Raw genomic sequence first — 18,200 nt, forward strand, 5'->3', positions numbered from 1 at the left:
AAATATTCTGTGCCTCAAACACAAATTAAAATATCTTGCTTCCTATTATATTACTATAAACATACCAGCTTCACCATCCTCTAAAACATTTTGGGTATTGCTCATGAAAAAAATAGAAAAACTCTGAAAAAGTAGAATATTGCTTGAAGATGCTAAGCTTTAAACATTAAATAACAAATATTGTAAAATGAGCTAGTAGGGATGGGGAGGTAGTTATAATGTTAAATATATAAAGGTTCCATACAAGATATCCTCTAATCTGTTTCTTCCTGAACATTTATTTTCTTATCCTGAAAACAATAGAACAGTGGTACTTTTCTTCACACGTGGGCAAAAATTCATTTTAACTGATATTTTGTCTTCTTACAGGATGGAAAAACAGCAGAAGATCTGGCTAGAGCAGAGCAGCATGAACATGTAGCTGGTCTGCTAACAAGGTTGAAAAAGGTAAAGAAATTAATTTACGCTATTATTTATAGTTAAATTTATATCCTGTCTTTCTGTTTATGTAAGCATTCAGAGCAGCTTATAGTAAGCACTCAAAGTGACTTATAATGAAGAATCAAGCTTTGTATCACTTGAACCTAAAACTTTAAAAGGCAGTATGAAAAAATGTTTCAAGAAACTAGGGAACAGTGATTGTCTAATAATTTGTCGTCAGTTCTCAATTTGACAGAATTCTCTAAGAGTCATGGGGGACTTCTGGAAATCAAGTTGACATTTTAGCAGTGAATAGCTTAATTATAGGTGAATCCTAGTTTTAGGTTAAATTTAAGGTAAAATGCATGTAATTTTGATATGCTATATGATTTCACCATTTCCTGCCAACATTGCAAGTACAGCCTTCAGCACTCCCAGCCTTCAGCACTCCAAGAAGCAATAATGTAAGCTGCTTGGCCTTAAAGCTTGCTGATGCCTGCAAGATGAGAACAACAAATTAATTGAAACTACTTAGTGAGAAAAGGAGAAACTTCCTTTGAATGGTAATAAAGGCTTACTGACTTTTCACTGAAATAATTTGTAAGCTATCTACCACAAGAAGAGAGCTAGTTTGGTGTAGTGGTTAAGGCACTGTGGGTTCTAGCCCTGCCTTAAGCACAAAGCCAGCTGGGTAACCTTGGGCCAGTCACGCTCTCTCAGCTCTAGGAGGGAGGCGATGGCAAACCACTTCTGAAATCTTGCCAAGAAAACCGCAGGGACTTGTCTAGGCAGTCACCAGGAGTCAACACTGACTTGAGGGCACCAAAACAAAACATCTACAACATAGCACCACAATGTTAAGAAGAATATTTTTAATATGTATGCAGATACATATAACATTACCAGTATGCTGATGACACTCGGTATTATATCGTACCTCAGGCCAAGTCAGAGATGCCATGAACAGCCTGAACTGGTGTCTGTAGGCTGTCAGGTTCCGGATAAGGCAAAACAAGCTTGAATTAAATCCTTCCAAGACCAAGTTGCATTTTGCCAATAAATATGTCAGTCCAGTAACAATGGTCCCAGTAGTAACTCTGGACAAGATTATGTTCCCCATGAAGGAAGTGGACTGTAACTTGAGAGTCCTTCTGGACTCACAGTTCTTGCTTAAACAGCAGGGGCCACTGTAGTCAAAGGATTCCCTGATGACAGAAACTGACAACCAGATCCCTACAAGGTTGGAATACTGCAATGGGCTATATGTGGAAAAGCCTTTGGAGACAACCCAGAAACTCCAGTTAATCCAAAATATGGTGGCCAGACTGCTGATTGCTGACTCAGCTCCATTGCAGAGTGTCATAGATTCTAAGGTCACTACACTGGCTTCCTGTTAGCTTCCAAGCCCATTTAAAAGTGCTAGCCACTACTTATAAAGCCAATACGTTTCTGGGAGTCAGGTGGCATATACACCATTTTTTATTATTATTATTATTATTATTATTATTATTATTATTATTATTATTATTATTTGCAGGGTTACACCAACCACAGCCTCACTCATTCATTCATTCTATTTATATAGCCACCTATTTCACCTACATGACTCTAGGCAGCTTACAATAAAAGACTACATAGTATAAAAAATAAAACACATAGTAGCTGAGCATCAGTTAACTCTACCCATCTAGTTTAGAAATCTCAGGAAGGCCTACTAATACTCCCATCTCTGTACAAGATTCATGGAATAAGGTTTTGTTGCTAGCTGATTGGTGCATGGGCATCTTTGTAAGGATGCCCATTTTCGTTGTATTTTTAATTTATTATTTTATTTTTGTATTACTCGAAATTAATTCACTTTGTTGTAAACTACCTAGACTAATAAGACTAGGGCAGTTAATAAATATTAATAATTAATTAATTGCTCTGTTATTTTAATCAGAAAGCTGAATAGCTGTCTTTTTTTTCTCAGAAAATATGTTGCAAAACATATTTAATCTGATATTTCTGATCATAACTTTGTGTCTGATTTACTCCCTGTTTTAACTTTAGGATACACATAGGGCACTATTCATCCAGCATCTTAAACCTACTCATAATCTACAGCCAAGAATAAAAATTAAGCTTTTTGGCCATTCTGCATCTGGGAAAACAACTCTTGTGGAGTCTCTAAAGTGTGGGCTACTGAGAAGCTTTTTCAGAAGGCGCAGACCAAGACTCGCTTCTACAAATTCTGTCCGATTTCCTCCTTCACCTTTATCTAATAAGCCAACAGGTACTTTTATTTTGTGTTATCAACACTGGAAAAACATTATGATAATACTTTTTCATTTTTGCGTTTATGATAAGCTTGACCACATTCTGTAATGAAATACTATACACCCTGGTAAAATGGAGGCTGAGTGGAATGTTATTTCTTTAGAGGGAAATGCATGCTATCTGCATGCCATCCTACAAGCAAATACATAGTCAAGTAGAAGAAAAGTAGTACTTCAATATAGAGTAAATAAAGAGTACTGTCAGTGTGGTGACGAAAGTGAAGTTTGTTTCATTTTGCCAGACAGTCTCTTTTCTGTTTCAGTGATACAACTCAGAAGGTAGCAGCATCTGGTCTCATAAGCCAAGGTGTTCCAGATCTAGTCAGTGCTTTGATATTAGATCACCAGGAAATACAAGGATAGTAGGCTAAACTAGAAAGCTGAAAAACCATCCCTAAAGGTAGCAGGAACAAACTGTTGCCAATAAAACAGCATGATTGTGTCTGTGTAGTTATCAGGAATCAAGCTCAACCTGGGGGCATCTTTATGTTTGATAATTATCATAGATTCAAAATGTGTAAGGTATGAAGAGCAATACACACTGGCATTCACTACAGTTAATTGTGAAATTGTAGAATGTTTTTCTACTGCACAAATTTTGCTTTTAGAGTGCAAGGAAAATGCAATATCCCTGAGGTAGATGTCTAGCCTTCAGTGACCATAACTGTATATGTGAAATAAATTAGTAAAATAATTAGTAAAAACCATGCTTTTCAACTGATTGCCTTAGCTAAGCCTTTCACAACAATGATATTCAGATTGTCAAGTAGGGCTTCTTAGAACAGGGACTGTTAGTGCCTAAGGCACCCCTCCCCTCAAAAATGAGATTTTTTTGCCAAAATCTTGAGGTATCATAAAAGCTTTATTCCGTATTATGAAAACCAAAAGCTTTCAAGGTTTTTTTTTCAAGAGAGATCTCATAAAATGTCAGCATTTCACAAGATCTTGTAAGATTTGGGGGGGCACCCTGAGAATTATGCATGATTGCACATTTTTGTAACGAAGACTGCCAACCACTCCACTGCAAAAAATGTGCAGTGTGGCTCTGTTTTCAGTGGCTACTTTTGTAAATTAAATAGTTTATGTTCCATAGTGATTATAAGTATTTCTATATTTTTACACTATATATATTTTTTAAATCTCTCTTCTGTGGTTTGTAGTTTATAACTGTTATGCTTAGGAGCTTCTGCTGAGGGAATCTGTCAGGGTTTTTTCCATTTAACTATAAGTGTTTTAACAGATCACCCTTTCTGAGGTGGAAATCTGCATGGTGAGTAAGACAAAGTTTTTCTTTTGAAGCATCATGTTTATTTTTCCTCTGTATAGTTTCTTTATATAGTTAAGATTTTATCTTTAAGAATGTTTGTTACCAGTTTACTGATGGCTAAAAATAGGATGGGAGAAAAGTCCCATTACATGTTTAATTCTTGAGTAGTTTGGGCTTTAATGCCTGTTAGGGGAAGATGAATTAGGTCAAGGCTTTTGAGAAAGAGGCTTGATCAGAATCACCCGTACATACACAAATGCATTATTTGTTCATTTATTTTTAACAAAATGTGGGCAAAGGTTAAAGACATGTTGCCACATTTTGAATAGGATGTTGTTAGACTGGAGGGCATCTGCAGATAGGAAATCAGGATGCTAAGAAATCTGGAAATCAAATCCTATGAGGAATATTCGTAAGAACTGGCTATGTTTTGACTAGAGAATAGAAGAAAAGGATTTTACATGACAGCTATCTTGAAATATCTGAAGTGTTGTCATTTATTTTATTTATTTATTTATTCAATTTCTATAGCCGCCCAACTCAGCAAGTGATTCTGGGCAGCTTACAACGATAAAAACCATAAAACAATTAAACAATTAACAATTAAAATACTTACAATACAAAATAAGTATACATGGCTGCCAAGTAAACAATGTAAGATGTTAATACAACCAAGAAACAGGACCATTACCACACTTGGGGCCCTAGGGCTGGGCACATAATCAGGTCTTCACAGCCTTATGAAAGGCCAACGGGGTCATGGACATCCTGATCTCTGAGGGGAGAATATTCCAGAGGGCAGGCACTAAGGCACGCCTTCTAGTCCCCACTAAGTGACATTGTTTGGCTGACCGGATCGGTAGCATGCCCAATCTACCAGATTGAATTGGATGGGTAGAGACAACTGGGAGAAGGTGGTCCCAAGCCATGAAGGGCTTTAAAGGTGACAAACCAAACTTTGCACGCGTAGCAGCAGTGTTATGTGTGTCAAATATCTGACTCCACTTACTACCCGTGCAGCTGCATTCTGCACCAACTGAAGCTTCCGAATGCTCTTCAAGGGCAGCCTCATGTAAAGTGCATTGCAGAAATCCAGACAGCAGGTCAAGAGTGCATGAGTGACAGTGAGCAGTGCCTCCCAGTCCAGGAATGGGTGGAACTGGCACACAACCCGAAGGTATGCAGAGGCCCTCCTAGCCACGGCTGCCACCTGCTCTTCCAGCAGGAGCTTTGAGTCTACGAGGACCCCCAGATTGCGCCCTAGGTCCGTCTGGGGCAGTGCAACCCCATCCAGGACCAGTGATGGAAAAACCTTGTCACCGGAAGGCCCACAAACCCAAAGCCACTCAGTCTTGCTTGGGTTGAGCTGAAGCCCATTGCACCCTATCCAGACCTTTACAGCCTCCAGGCACTGGGTCAGGACATCCACGGCATCACTCAGGCAGCCAGGGGTGGAGATATAAAGCTGGGTATTGTCAGCATATTGTTGATACCTCACCCCAAACCGTCAGATCACCCAGTGGCCTCATGTAGATGTTAAATAGGAGAGGGGAGAGAACCGAGCCCTGAGGAGAGGGGAGAGAACCGAGTCATGTACAAAAATAGAGCAGGAGCATTGTTTGTTGCTCCAGAAGAGAGATTAGAGCATGGAGCTAAATTTTAGCTAAAGAATAGGAAAATTATCCTAAAGATAGAATGATAACTTAATTTGGATAGAATGAATTGTTACCTCAACCTAAGAGAAAATGCTTATTTAGCAAGGTCAGTGATGTTTTCCATGAACAGGGCTTGAATGTCTGGAAATAACGTTCTCCGTTTCTTTTATTTGAAGCTTGTCAATGTTTGCTTTTATTGGGAGCAAAACTGAATGATGGAAATTGGCCCTTCTTCTAGAGCTCCTCTGAACTGAAAAAAAAAAGCTCCAGTTGAAAAACAGAATCACAACTTTGGGCATTTCCAGCAAACTACTGAAAACTAATATTAATTAGCTTGTCTCAGTTTTGCCAACTCATTTACTAACAAAGGTCACGCCTTTTGGATTCCTGAGGACTGAAGTACAATGATAGGTTGGTCCATCCAGAAAACGGGGGACAGGTCTGAGCCAGTCCACTATCAGCAGATCAACTTAGGTAGTGTGATCAGGAAAGAATAGGCACTAGATCCTCTTCAGTCAAGAGCTGCCCTTTAGATCCCCCAATATATTTGTTGGGGTCTTGACACTTAGAATCGCTGATGGCCGTCTTTGGCACACAGGTTTTTTTGCCTTAATTTTTGGCATAAGCAAATCCTTGGCCTCCCTCATATTCCTGAATGGTTAAATTTTGCATTAGAAATAAGAAATTGGAAATTAACTTTGATTTTGCAGGTTCTCTAGGCAATGTTTGATCGCTTTGCCTTTTGAAAGGGAGAAAGCTGAAATCAGTCAGTGGATATTGGAGCATACCATCAAAGTCCTGAATGTTTGGCTGTACAAAGCTTTGTTCTTTGCTACCTCTGCTTGAGGCATTAAAACAGCTGCATCCTTTGGAAAATTCATGGACCTATTTCAAAGGTTGCTCCTGTCTGTCTACACAACTGTGTGTATGTACAGCTATTTAACTTCATTAGGAGTTGGCAGTTTCAGTGCTTCAAGGACAGGTGCTTCACTTGCGCTAACATACTTTGAAACTATTTGTTGCTAAAGTTTAGTATAGTCCTATTGAACATAGCCCTAACCTTTATTAGAAGGGCTAACAGGAGGATGTTGTATCTACTATTTATTTAATCTTATCTGGGCTTCATGTCAAAGAGTTTCCTCCTTGCCTATGCTAAATACCTTTACTCTTAATATTTTTGGAAAGAAATACAGCAAAATTCCCTGGATGTAATGGATTTGGCTATGTGAAATCAGAGACTACCCTGCTGTACTTCCCCCTTTTTATTGGTTACCACTTTAACCTATTAATATTTCTTCTAAGCAAATGCAGTAGTAACACACAGAATTAATATATTAATATTTAATCCATCTACAGTGAACATTGCTGTAAATTTGTTCTGTCATCATCTCTTTAGTCAAAAGTTAAATATGGTTTAATGGAATGTTTAGTGTTAGAATCATGATTACTTTTCAATGGTAATACTTTATATATTTACTATTATTTATTGTTAGATTTATATCCTGCTTTTTGCCACAGGAGCTGAAGGTAGTGTGCAAAGTGGTCTCTCCTCTTAGTTTTCCCAACAACAGTAACCCTGTGAGTTAGGTTGGGCTGAGAGAGAGTGACTGATCCAAAGTCACCCAGTGAGCTTCCTAGTCCAGCATCTTAGACATTATACCATGTTAATGTCTGATAACTTTTTAATCTGCAGTGTGCTAAAGCTTAATCTTATGTTAAATGGTCCAACAGTATACAAAGACTGTTTACTTCATTCATAAAATTTGGAAAATAGAGATATTTCAGTTTGTACATATGCCATATTTTCAAGATGTGAGCAAATACACAGCTTCAAACAGATTTTATCTTTCTTAAATCCAGAGAAAAAGAATTCATTCCATTGGATCACGCTTCCCTGCCCCTAAGACTGAAAGTGAACTTTTTAATCAGTCCCTACCCTCTCTTCTTATTCAGGTTATTTAAATCTATAAGGAACTTCTTAAGCACTTAAGAGTTGAAGATTAAAAGTTTTCTAAAGAGGTTTGCAGATGATCCTGCTCATAAATATATAGAATATTTTAAATACATTGGTGTATTAACTTGGTTCTCCACTAGAGGAGGTTAGAAGAGTAGAAATATAACTATTTAGACTTACGTTGTATGCTTTTAAAAGCCTTTATAAAAAGAGTTTAAGGACTCTGAGTCAAATCTCTCACTTTATTCTTCTACTTGGAAAATAGTCTATTTCTTTGGTGGTAGAGAATAGCATACTGGTTGAAAGCACTTACAAATTGTGCAACAGATCTGAGCAGCTTGGAGGATTTTACCTTCCTGCAGTGGTTACAATACAGTAGTCCCCATGTTGACTGGGGAATTCTGGGAGTTGAAGTCCACACCTCTTAGAGTTGCTTAGTTTGAGAAACACTGGTATAGACTGTTCAGGAGAGTCTCACGTCATCTGTGCAAGGGTTACTGCAGAAGAGAAAGGGTAAAGGCAGATTGGCTTCACAAACTGTCTTTCACGTGGATGCACGGCACATGGGCAGAGGGGAACTCTGGACTAAAATATTTGGAGGGCACTAAGTTGGGTAAGGCTACAGACTTGGTGTAATAACCCTATAGATTTTGCTCAGTTTCCTTTACCTTTTACCTTTCCATTACCTTTGGGAATATGAGAGGGAAAAAATTGCACAAAGCAGCTCTTCCAATAAATGAGTCTTTTCTAAGGAAAATGCCTTTAACTACTGATGGTACTAGGACTTTTCATCACCATCTTACCAAGCTTGCACTGTTACCGCTTTTAATTGTACACAGTTTTGGAATCATTAAGTGGTCAACTTTCCAAAATCTGTAATCTTTTATTTTATTCTTTCTCTAATCCAGTTTCAGTAAGTATTTCAAATCTGTATCCTGGCTGTGAGAATGTTAGCGTGAGAAGCCGGAGCATGATGTTTGAGCCAGGCCTGACCAAAGGGATGTTGGAAGTATTTGTTTCTCCCTCTCACCATTCCCATTGCTCCATGGATGACCAGTCCACAAAGGCCATTGAAGTGCAGAATGCTTATTTGAATGGTAAAACATAAACTTTGGTGCATTATTAGTTTATTTTAATGGCACTGGCAGGGTCTTTGGTGCAAACATGTTTTACTTTAAACCTTTTTTATGTATTACATTAAATATTTTCAGTACTTCAGCAACATTTACTTTTTTCTGATTTGTGAATATGCAGAGTTCCATATAATAAAGATTAAGTTCATAACAGCAGCATAATCAATGCTTAAGTCTAACTGCAGCAGAAAGATGCTATGGTGCACATGAGGCCAATCTCAGGAAAAGCTGTGTTTGGTTTAAGAGAAGCTATATTTGCACCCCTGTGCCTTCAGATTCAAAGCACTTCATGGTCATAATGATCACCACTTAATCATCACACACCTGGAATTAATTTTAGCACTTTAGACTTTGTGCTATTAATTTCTAAGCCTCTTGTGCTTAAATACAAGCAACCGTTTTTCACTGGACTTATTGTGGCACTTTTTAATGAAGTCTACAAGTTAATTTTGAAGGAGGTAAAATAAATTGTGGGGGGAAAGATTTGAGTAAAATTGTGGACAGGTTGGTTTCAATTTGAGTGCAGTCTTACAGATAGTTACAAAGTAGTGGGACTTCCAGCAAATATAAAACACTCTGAGAAAAATATTGTGATTTCTTTCTCTGAAAATAAGATCGTTTTGTTAACATTTCATAACTTTATTGCTTTGGTAACATACTTTTGGTTCTTGTAGGAATTGGTGATTTCAGTGTATGGGAATTCTCTGGAAATCCTGTCTATTTCTGCTGCTACGATTATTTTGCTGCAAATGACCCCACCTCAGTTCACATTGTGCTTTTTAGTCTTGAAGAACCCTATGAAATACAGTTGAACCAAGTGACCTTTTGGCTTAGTTTCCTAAAATCACTAGTTCCAGTTGAAGAACCTATAGGTATGTTTGTTTACATGATAAATAATCTGTGCCAAATCATCCACATAGGAAGAGAAACAGCTGGATTTTTAATAGTTTCATAAATGTTTCATTCAGTGAGATTATTGATCATATATCTTAATTGGTCATACTGTCTTAAATTGCTTATAAATTGTATCCATTAAAGTATTCATGTAATACATTGATTTTAACCAGTACCATATAGTTTGCTTTATCTCAGTGAAACACTTTTCACCTGTTATGTGACATTTTCATAGAAATGCAGAATTAAAATGCATCAATTAAATTTCTGCCCAAACTAGCAATGTTACTAAATTTTTAATTAAATGATCAGGTTGTCATGGGATTAAATGGTTATTTTTTTCCTTCTGACACTATTAGAAATGTCCTGTTAATATTTTAATTAATAGTATTGCTATTTACTTCTCCTGTGCAAATCTTTCAGTGATGTAATTTGCTTTCTCAGCTATGCCAGATAAAATGTCTTCTTTCATTTACCCCCAGAAGACTTTTGAAGAACCTTGAACCAGCCATGCCATGTATTTAAGTGGCTGCAGCCACTTCTTGGCTTTGAGGAGCAGTTCCAGAGGGACATGTTGCTTGCAAGCAGAGTATCTCATTAAATGATTTGCATAGGCTGGGTATTTATCTCTTGCAAACAGTTACCTGACTTACGCAGGGAATTAATTGGCCTTTCCCAGGTCAGCCATACATACATTCCTCTTCACTGCCCATTCATTCAATTTCACTTGTATGGGAAGATTTACTGCATCAACAACTTGCAGAAAATAAATGCTGGAGCTAAGAATTTTTTTCATATATTTCAACAGTCACTGAAGTGCACATTTAATTTTTAAGAAATGTACACAGATGTTAATTATCACTAACATTGAACTTTATTTTCAGTGCAGCCTTTTTGCACATCATCAGGAACCAGTATTGATTACATTCTGAGAAATATTTATAATGTTAGAATTAATATTTCTTGTACAAATTTATACATACATACATACATACATACATACATACATGTGTAGTCAATTTTGAAACCCCATCCTGATCCAATCCCCTTCTTTAAACATTAAATACTTGGAACTTTTAGTTTCTGGGGGAGGCTTACCACTTGATTTCAAAATCTGTCAGCAACATAGTTCTAGTATTTTAACTCAATAGTGTTAGTTTAACACTATTGGTATAATGTGTGAAGATATTATTGGGGCTTGAACATATATATTCATTTGAAATATCTAATGCTTAGAATCCTTATTCCTAATATAAAGTATAAATCCATGTTTATATTCCAAATAAATAAAAAGTTCAAATATGTTTATGCAGTATTTGCATTTAGAGGAAGTATTAAGATGTAGTGGTTCTTGCTCATGTTGATTTTTGTGGTATTGCTGCTGAGCATTTGTTGTAATTCAGTAATTGCTACAAAGTTAAAATCACTATTTTCAAAAAGCATTACTGTTATTTCCCCAAATGATGTATGTACAACATTGTGTTTAGTGTTACCTCATTCTTGTCCCAATTGTACTGCTTTCTCACTCTCTCTCACTCTCCTGTTCTTTTTCATGGTACCTCCCAGGCTTTCATGCTTAATTCTTTCTTGCATGAGAATTCTATGTGTAAGTACTGTAAAGTTGCATTCATACCATTGTATGAATGGGTTTTAGATCATTTGTTCCTTGCCTTTAATATCTACCATAAATTTGCGGCACTGTAGACTAGTGAATCCAGTGGATAATCTTTAAAAAAAAAAAAACCTACTCTCCAAAATGTATATTTAATTTGTAAATGGATAGATTATGACTATTTATTGCCATTTATAATGTGTTTTCTTCATTGCATAAAATGGAGTACTATGAATAAACATAGAAAGAATAAACATAGCCAAGCTCTTCAGGCCAAGAAAATTTATAGAATCATATTATAGTAACAGGAAGAAAAATCTATTTTTTCCTGAAAGTCTTCATTCTTTGTCTCCTGAAGCATTTGGAGGAAGGCTGAAAACTCCACTTCATGTTGCACTGGTGGCTACTCATGCAGATATTGTTAATCTCCCACGTTCTGCTGGAGGAGAGTTCCAATATGACAAAGATACATCACTTTTGAAAGAAATTAGGAATAGGTAAGAGAGAGAACATAATGAAGCATAGGAAAGCCTGCTGTATTTAGAAATTAGTGCACTTTAACCCTCTTATATACATGCAAAGACTTTGAGATAATTTAACTATTTGTTTAAGAAAATGAGCTTGGCTCATGCACAAGAAAAGAAAAGTCCATATTAATTGTACTGTTTTATACACCAAGAAGCAATTGTTTTCTGTTGTACGACTGTATTGCAGCCATCTTGAAGGTTTCACACTTCTCCACCTTCCATGCATGAGCAGAAGAGACTAAAAGCCTATATTGTCAATTTTAAATACGTGTTTTATTCCAGTGTCAATTTATCCTAGATTCAGTGGTTTAAACAAGCTAGAACCATGGTTTTCAGTTCCTGGTCAGCCTGGATTAACTACTGTTACAATAAATAGTAGATTTCTGACTTCAGACATAATAGAAAAATGAACTATGTTTAATATCAGAAGAAGAAAATTCAGTCTCCCTTTTTTCTTGGAGGACTGGGGCAGAGGCCAGTATAGTTAAAACAGAAATAAGTCATTGAATTTATCTATATGAACTTCCTTTCATCTAGACATAGAGTCACACAGCAAATGGAATGCTTCATTTGTGATCTCAAGATTTTAATCTGCCAAATTTATTCAGTTAAAAATTGAAAAAGGTAAAATGGGGCTTTGGGGCTAAAACGCTAATCTGTTTCCTAACTGTTTTTGTTTAGGTTTGGGAACGACCTTCATATTTTGGACAGATTATTTATTCTAGATGCTGGAGCATCAGGTTCAAAAGATATGAAGATTCTCCGAAACCATCTTCAAGAGTTGCGCAGTCAGATTATCTCTGTAAGTCATATGTGCAGCCATGATATAGCCATTGACCAAGTCCTTACCAATTTAGTAGTAAATACATATACTTAAAAAAAAATACGAATTGGTGATTTAGAAATGGGGTGGCCAGTCTTACTGTCCCTTTAAGGCTACAGCACAGCTTGGAAAGTGATTAAGTCCCTGCCTCCCAGCTGGCTCTTAGCAGTCGAACGCAAAACACTGTTTGCGATCTTCTGGCTGCAAGCAGCTATCCGGAGGACAGATGGGATGATTCCAGGTATTCTCTTTGATCCGGAGAACGTTTCTGGGCTTCAGGAAAACCTGCCTGAGTCCCAAAAAAGTTACTATGTTGTCAGCTCCGCCCACTGAACCAGCAGGCACAGTTGTTCAGTCTGCCATTCCCACCAGAAGCCAAGCCCTTATCAATTTTGCATGCAACTTCAATTATGTCACTCCTTCTGATATGAGAGAATGTTAGAAATAATAGCTGAGTTGGAGTCATGTCTATATGAAATAGAATAGAAATGTAATGTTTTGCCAATTAAGACTTTATCCTAATACATCAGTTTTTTAAACATGTCTCAACAATGCTGAACTTACTTTTTTTTAGAGTTCTGGCCCATTTTTTAGGAGACAACAACATTATTCTCCAGCCTAGCAGCATCCAGATATTGAAATTGCAACTCCTTGAATTTTCACACAGCTGCCTAAGAATACTGGGAGCTGAAAGCCTGATGTATTGGAGGTCATCAGGTTACGGAAAGCTAGATCAATGCTTTCCAAACTTGTCAGTGAATGTATCACTTATTTTATTCCATGTGTGTTTTATGTACCTTCAATTAACAGAAATTAAGCCATACTTTATTATAAAAAGACAAGATAAAACTAGCTTAATCTTAGCCAAAAAGATTATATTGGCCAATCTTTTGTGTTGGTTGAGCTGTAACAATAACTTTATAGTGTTCCAGTGCTAAAATCATTAGCAGGAAACGGTGTATATGTTGTAGCTAATGGAACTGCCCACTACATGTGTTAAAGCTATTGGTTTCCTATACTAAATGACTTAGCACAGTGCTTTTTGCTTAGTAACTGAACAAAATGCCTGCCCCTTTTATGGAAAGAATATCCTATTTATCCACTTAATACAACTTTCAATTGCTGTAGCAAGTGGAAAAGGGAATTTCAGATTCATTTTTATGAAGTAAGAAAAGCACCAAAGCAGTGGAGATAATAGGTAAGTGTAAACTCAGCTTCAGGTGGACTGGTGGCATTGATTGGAGAAATGTCTCTTTTTCATGAAACAGGTTCGCATTTCATCTAACCACTGAATAAAAAATATATTTGCACAAAGGGGCTACATGTCATTAAATAAATAGTCTTTCAATGTAATCAGCAATTTCACTTACAGGCAATAAAAGATATATATTGCTAAATAAAATTGATTCTGCACAGGCTTTGTTAAAAAGATATTTGTTAGAAGATATCTAAGCAAAAATAACACTTTGCATTCTAGAAACCAAGTTAATATCCACTGATTTTTTTTTTCATAGACATGTCCACCCATGACTCACTTGTGTGAAAAAATAATTTCCACTCTACCATCATGGAGAAAAATGAATGGGCCAAACCAGCTTATGTCCCTTCAACAGTTTGTATATGATGTGCAAGATCAACTTAACCCATTAGCAAGTGAAGATGAGCTTAGGCATATTGCCCTGCAGCTACACAGTATAGGAGAAGTAAGTAATGTGTTAATTACATGGATAATTCTATAATAGTGTTAATTATGTAGATAATTCTGCCTGCAGTGCAGTTTGACTATCACAAGGGATTCTAACTGGTTGCAGTTTGTTGCCCCTACTGTTTTTCTTATCCTAAGTTCTGTGTGCATGCTAGAGCACTCAGTAGAGAAACCAAGAAGAACCTACTTCATACTTCGGCACAAAGAGAAACTACCTTCATGCCAACTGGTCTTTTAAAAAGATAGAAACAGCTTAACTTGTTTCTTCCTCTTGCAAGGTTCAGTATAATATTAAAGACTTGACTGAATTTGGAACTAGAGAAATTCATACTGCACTGAACATGGGTCATTGCCATGAAAAGAGAATTTATGATAGGTCTGATTGTTTAACAAAAGTAGATTTATTCCACATTGTAGCAAGTTGGTGATATCTTGTGATCAATATAGTTCCTAAAATCTATCCTTTTTTTCTGCTGCAAAAATTCAAGTGGTAACAAATGAATCCTCTACCTCAGATCTGTCAGGAAAACCACATGGTACGGTTTGGACTATATAATTCATATGTACAAGTGGGCAGTTCTCAAAACTTTCAGTTCTCTATCATGAAAGGAATAAATTTGTAAATAGAAAAGTACCATTGCAGGGGAAGTTAAACTTGTTTTTTTTTCCTTACATGCTAGAAATTACATGAAGAATGCTTCACAGTATGGTGTATTTGTCACCAATAAACAAACAATTGGCCTGATTTCAGAAGAATTCCTGGATTCAGCTTGCCTAAGATTACCCATAGTTGAACACTTTTCTATCCAAGTTCTGCCTACTGTGCTGCATTAGTACTCAATCGCTACTTGAAATTTGGAAGCAATACTAACATGTTCTCATTTTAAGAGTATCTACAATCATCATAATTTATGTTATCCAGGCTATATTTCTTTTCACTGGGTGTGTCACGCTCCCTGATCAAATGTTCCCAGAATACCTTATTGGACTCACATCCATCTTCAAAAAACCCGTGTCAACCTGCGAGTCACCAGCCGGGAGTGGGAGATGGATTGAAGTGTGAATTGTGTCTGTGCTGGACACTTCATTTCATTAAACAGATTTATAAGTGACACAAGTCGTGATTGAATGAAAGCTTGAGTGGACAGTTACAGTTACTGACAGGGTGAAACCTTCTTTCATCTAAGGAGGTTTCACTCTGAATAGAGAAGAAAGAAAATTTCCAAAGTCTGTCATATCCCTGCCAAAAAAATCTGCTTTAGAGAGTTATTAGTCCTCCAGAGCAGTGGGAGAGATAATATTGTGGGATGCAGTGAAAGGGCGGAAACGAGGAAAAATTGAGTTCTTCCGATTTTCTCAGAATATGTGAGTAGAACTTAAGAAATATCCCTATCAGCTGTACCTTTCTGGATCCAAGTATTTATACATGTGGAAGATTAAAGTTTGAATCCACAAACATTCTACATGAAGAATTCTAAGGGCTGCTTTATACTTTAAATTGAAAAACAAATAATACAGTACAATGCTATACATGTCTAGCTGTACATTATAAAGTTAATCTTAAATAGAAAGTAATTCATGATTCTTTTGTTCCATACCATGTTTTCTTCCCAATAAATATTTTCTAGGGTTTTTTTCCTACATTCAGTCCTATAAACTGAATCCTGCTTATGTGGAAGAAGAATCAAATGGGGATAAGATTCTACATATTTGTACAGAATTGGCTATCATAGGTATTTGAACACAAGTGTAGCTTTTACAGTCAAAGCTTTCCTATGATTGACTGGTTGAGAAACCATGAGGACTCTCATACAGATCTTGTCCTTTCTCTTTTGTATATATGATTGTTAACTCTGTGGACATGGTTTTTAACTTTCTAAACAGATCAACATCATGCAGAGTGAGACAGTCCAAGATGTTGTTCTGCTGGATCCTCGCTGGTTATGTTCAAATGTCCTTGGAAGACTTTTGTCTGTAGAGAATCCTAAAGCCCTTCACCACTACAGAGGTCGATATACAATAGAGGATATCCAACGCCTGATACCAGACAGTGATGTAGAGGAACTCATACAAGTCTTGGATGCCATGGACATCTGTGCCAGAGATATCAGCAGTGGAACAATGATTGATATTCCAGCCTTGATTAAGACTGATAGCCTCCATAGGTCTTGGGCTGATGAAGAAGATGAAGTTATGATTTATGGTGGTGTTAGAATTGTTCCTGTGGAACATCTAACTCCACTTCCTTGTGGAATTTTTCATAAAGTTCAGGTGAATCTCTGTAGATGGATTCATCAACAAAGCACAGAGGGAGATGCAGATATACGTTTGTGGGTCAATGGATCAAAGATTGTGAACCGTGGAGCTGAACTTCTTGTACTGCTTGTCAACAATGGTCAGGGTATTGAGGTTCAAGTTAGAGGCTTAGAAATGGAGAAGATTAAATGCTGCTTATTCCTGGACTCTGTATGCAGTACCATTGATAATTTGATAGCCACAACATTGCCGGGGCTGTTAACAGTCAAACATTATCTCAGTCCTCAGCAACTGAGGGAACATCATGAGCCAGTCATGATTTATCAGCCAAGAGATTTTTTCCGTGCACAAAGTCAAAAAGAGACTTCTTTGACTAATACCATGGGTGGTTATAAAGAAAGTTTTAGCAGCATATTATGCTTTGGGTGTTTTGATGTTTACTCACAAGGAAGTTTAGGAATGGATATCCATGTATCAGATTTGAATCTACTTACGAGGAGGAAGCTGAGTCGACTTTTGGATCCACCTGATCCTATGGGCAAGGATTGGTGCCTTCTTGCAATGAACTTGGGCCTCCCTGATCTGGTCGCAAAACATAATATAAATAATGGGAGTTCCATTGACTTTGTCTCCAGTCCATCCTACTCCCTTCTGCAGGAGTGGGGAAATGCCCCTGAAAGTACTGTGGGTATTCTGATGTCTAAGCTGAGGGAACTGGGCCGCAGAGACGCAGCTGACTTTTTATTGAAAGCATCTTCTGTGTTCAGAGTCAGTTTCGATGCAAATGGTCAAGAAGCATATGCTTCAAGCTGTAATAGTGGGACATCTTATAATTCAATTAGTTCAGTTGTCTCTCGATGAAAGTCAACAGTGTGCAATTTTTTCTAATTTCAGCTAGTGTGAAAGGATTCAGGATGGCAAGCTTTTTGGTATTTATAAGTTCTATACATTACTATAATGGGTTGTCCTGTTCCTCCACATTGCTTTTCAAGTGACTAAAATGCAAAAACAGCGCTTTTTAAGTGTCATGTTGCTCTTATTTTAGTTATAAAAGGCTAGTGTATTTCAGCTATTTTGCAATCTGCTTTTTAATGATTATTTACTTTTTAAATTCTATTGGTTTAACTATTGGGTCTCAAGCTCTTCAACAGCTGGCCATTTTAACAAACCATCCTTCCTTGTACTGAAGACTGCACAATAATTAAGCTACCTTTCTTACATCCTCTTTTTTTCCCCCATTAGCCTTGTTTATTTTAAACACATAGATAGCCGAACAGTGCTAGTTGGTTTGGATCTGAACACCATGCTCAGAGATGAAAAAGTGAGTGCCTTTTGCAGAAGACTCATGTGGTTAAAATCAGTTGTTCCTGTGGAAGCTGTAAGACAACGCTACCTCTATTTCACTGTCTGCATGCTGGTTGTTGCAAGTGGTCATTGCCTTTGTGTGTCATGAAGCATAAGATACTTGGTAACATGAAATCTGTTCCGCTGAAGAGCTCCCGTGTAGGCCATCATGAGGGTAGAAACATGTACGACATTATAAATCTTTATTTCCGTTGAAGTGGAATGAAAACTTTTTAACTCCATGAACTTGCACCTTCCATTATTTCTACATATCTCAGGTAAAGATTTTACA

The 18,200-nt window shown here is 37.0% G+C and overlaps 1 protein-coding gene across 2 annotated transcripts in view; it reads left to right on the forward strand.

Moving 5' to 3' along the window:
* Window positions 1-17,784, forward strand: part of DAPK1 (death associated protein kinase 1) — a 75,361-nt gene extending 57,577 nt beyond the window's left edge. For both annotated transcript variants that reach the window (XM_063295208.1, XM_063295207.1), the window contains exons 19-26: window positions 370-447; window positions 2,473-2,695; window positions 8,523-8,711; window positions 9,422-9,619; window positions 11,612-11,750; window positions 12,462-12,582; window positions 14,118-14,306; window positions 16,193-17,784. In XM_063295208.1, coding sequence (XP_063151278.1) covers window positions 370-447; window positions 2,473-2,695; window positions 8,523-8,711; window positions 9,422-9,619; window positions 11,612-11,750; window positions 12,462-12,582; window positions 14,118-14,306; window positions 16,193-17,425 — 2,370 coding nt within the window. In that variant the 3' untranslated portion in view covers window positions 17,426-17,784. The remainder of the gene's footprint in view (window positions 1-369; window positions 448-2,472; window positions 2,696-8,522; window positions 8,712-9,421; window positions 9,620-11,611; window positions 11,751-12,461; window positions 12,583-14,117; window positions 14,307-16,192) is intronic.
* Window positions 17,785-18,200: the final 416 nt, after the last annotated feature.

The sequence above is a fragment of the Candoia aspera genome, chromosome 2, assembly GCF_035149785.1.
Source record: "Candoia aspera isolate rCanAsp1 chromosome 2, rCanAsp1.hap2, whole genome shotgun sequence".
Taxonomy (NCBI): domain Eukaryota; kingdom Metazoa; phylum Chordata; class Lepidosauria; order Squamata; family Boidae; genus Candoia; species Candoia aspera.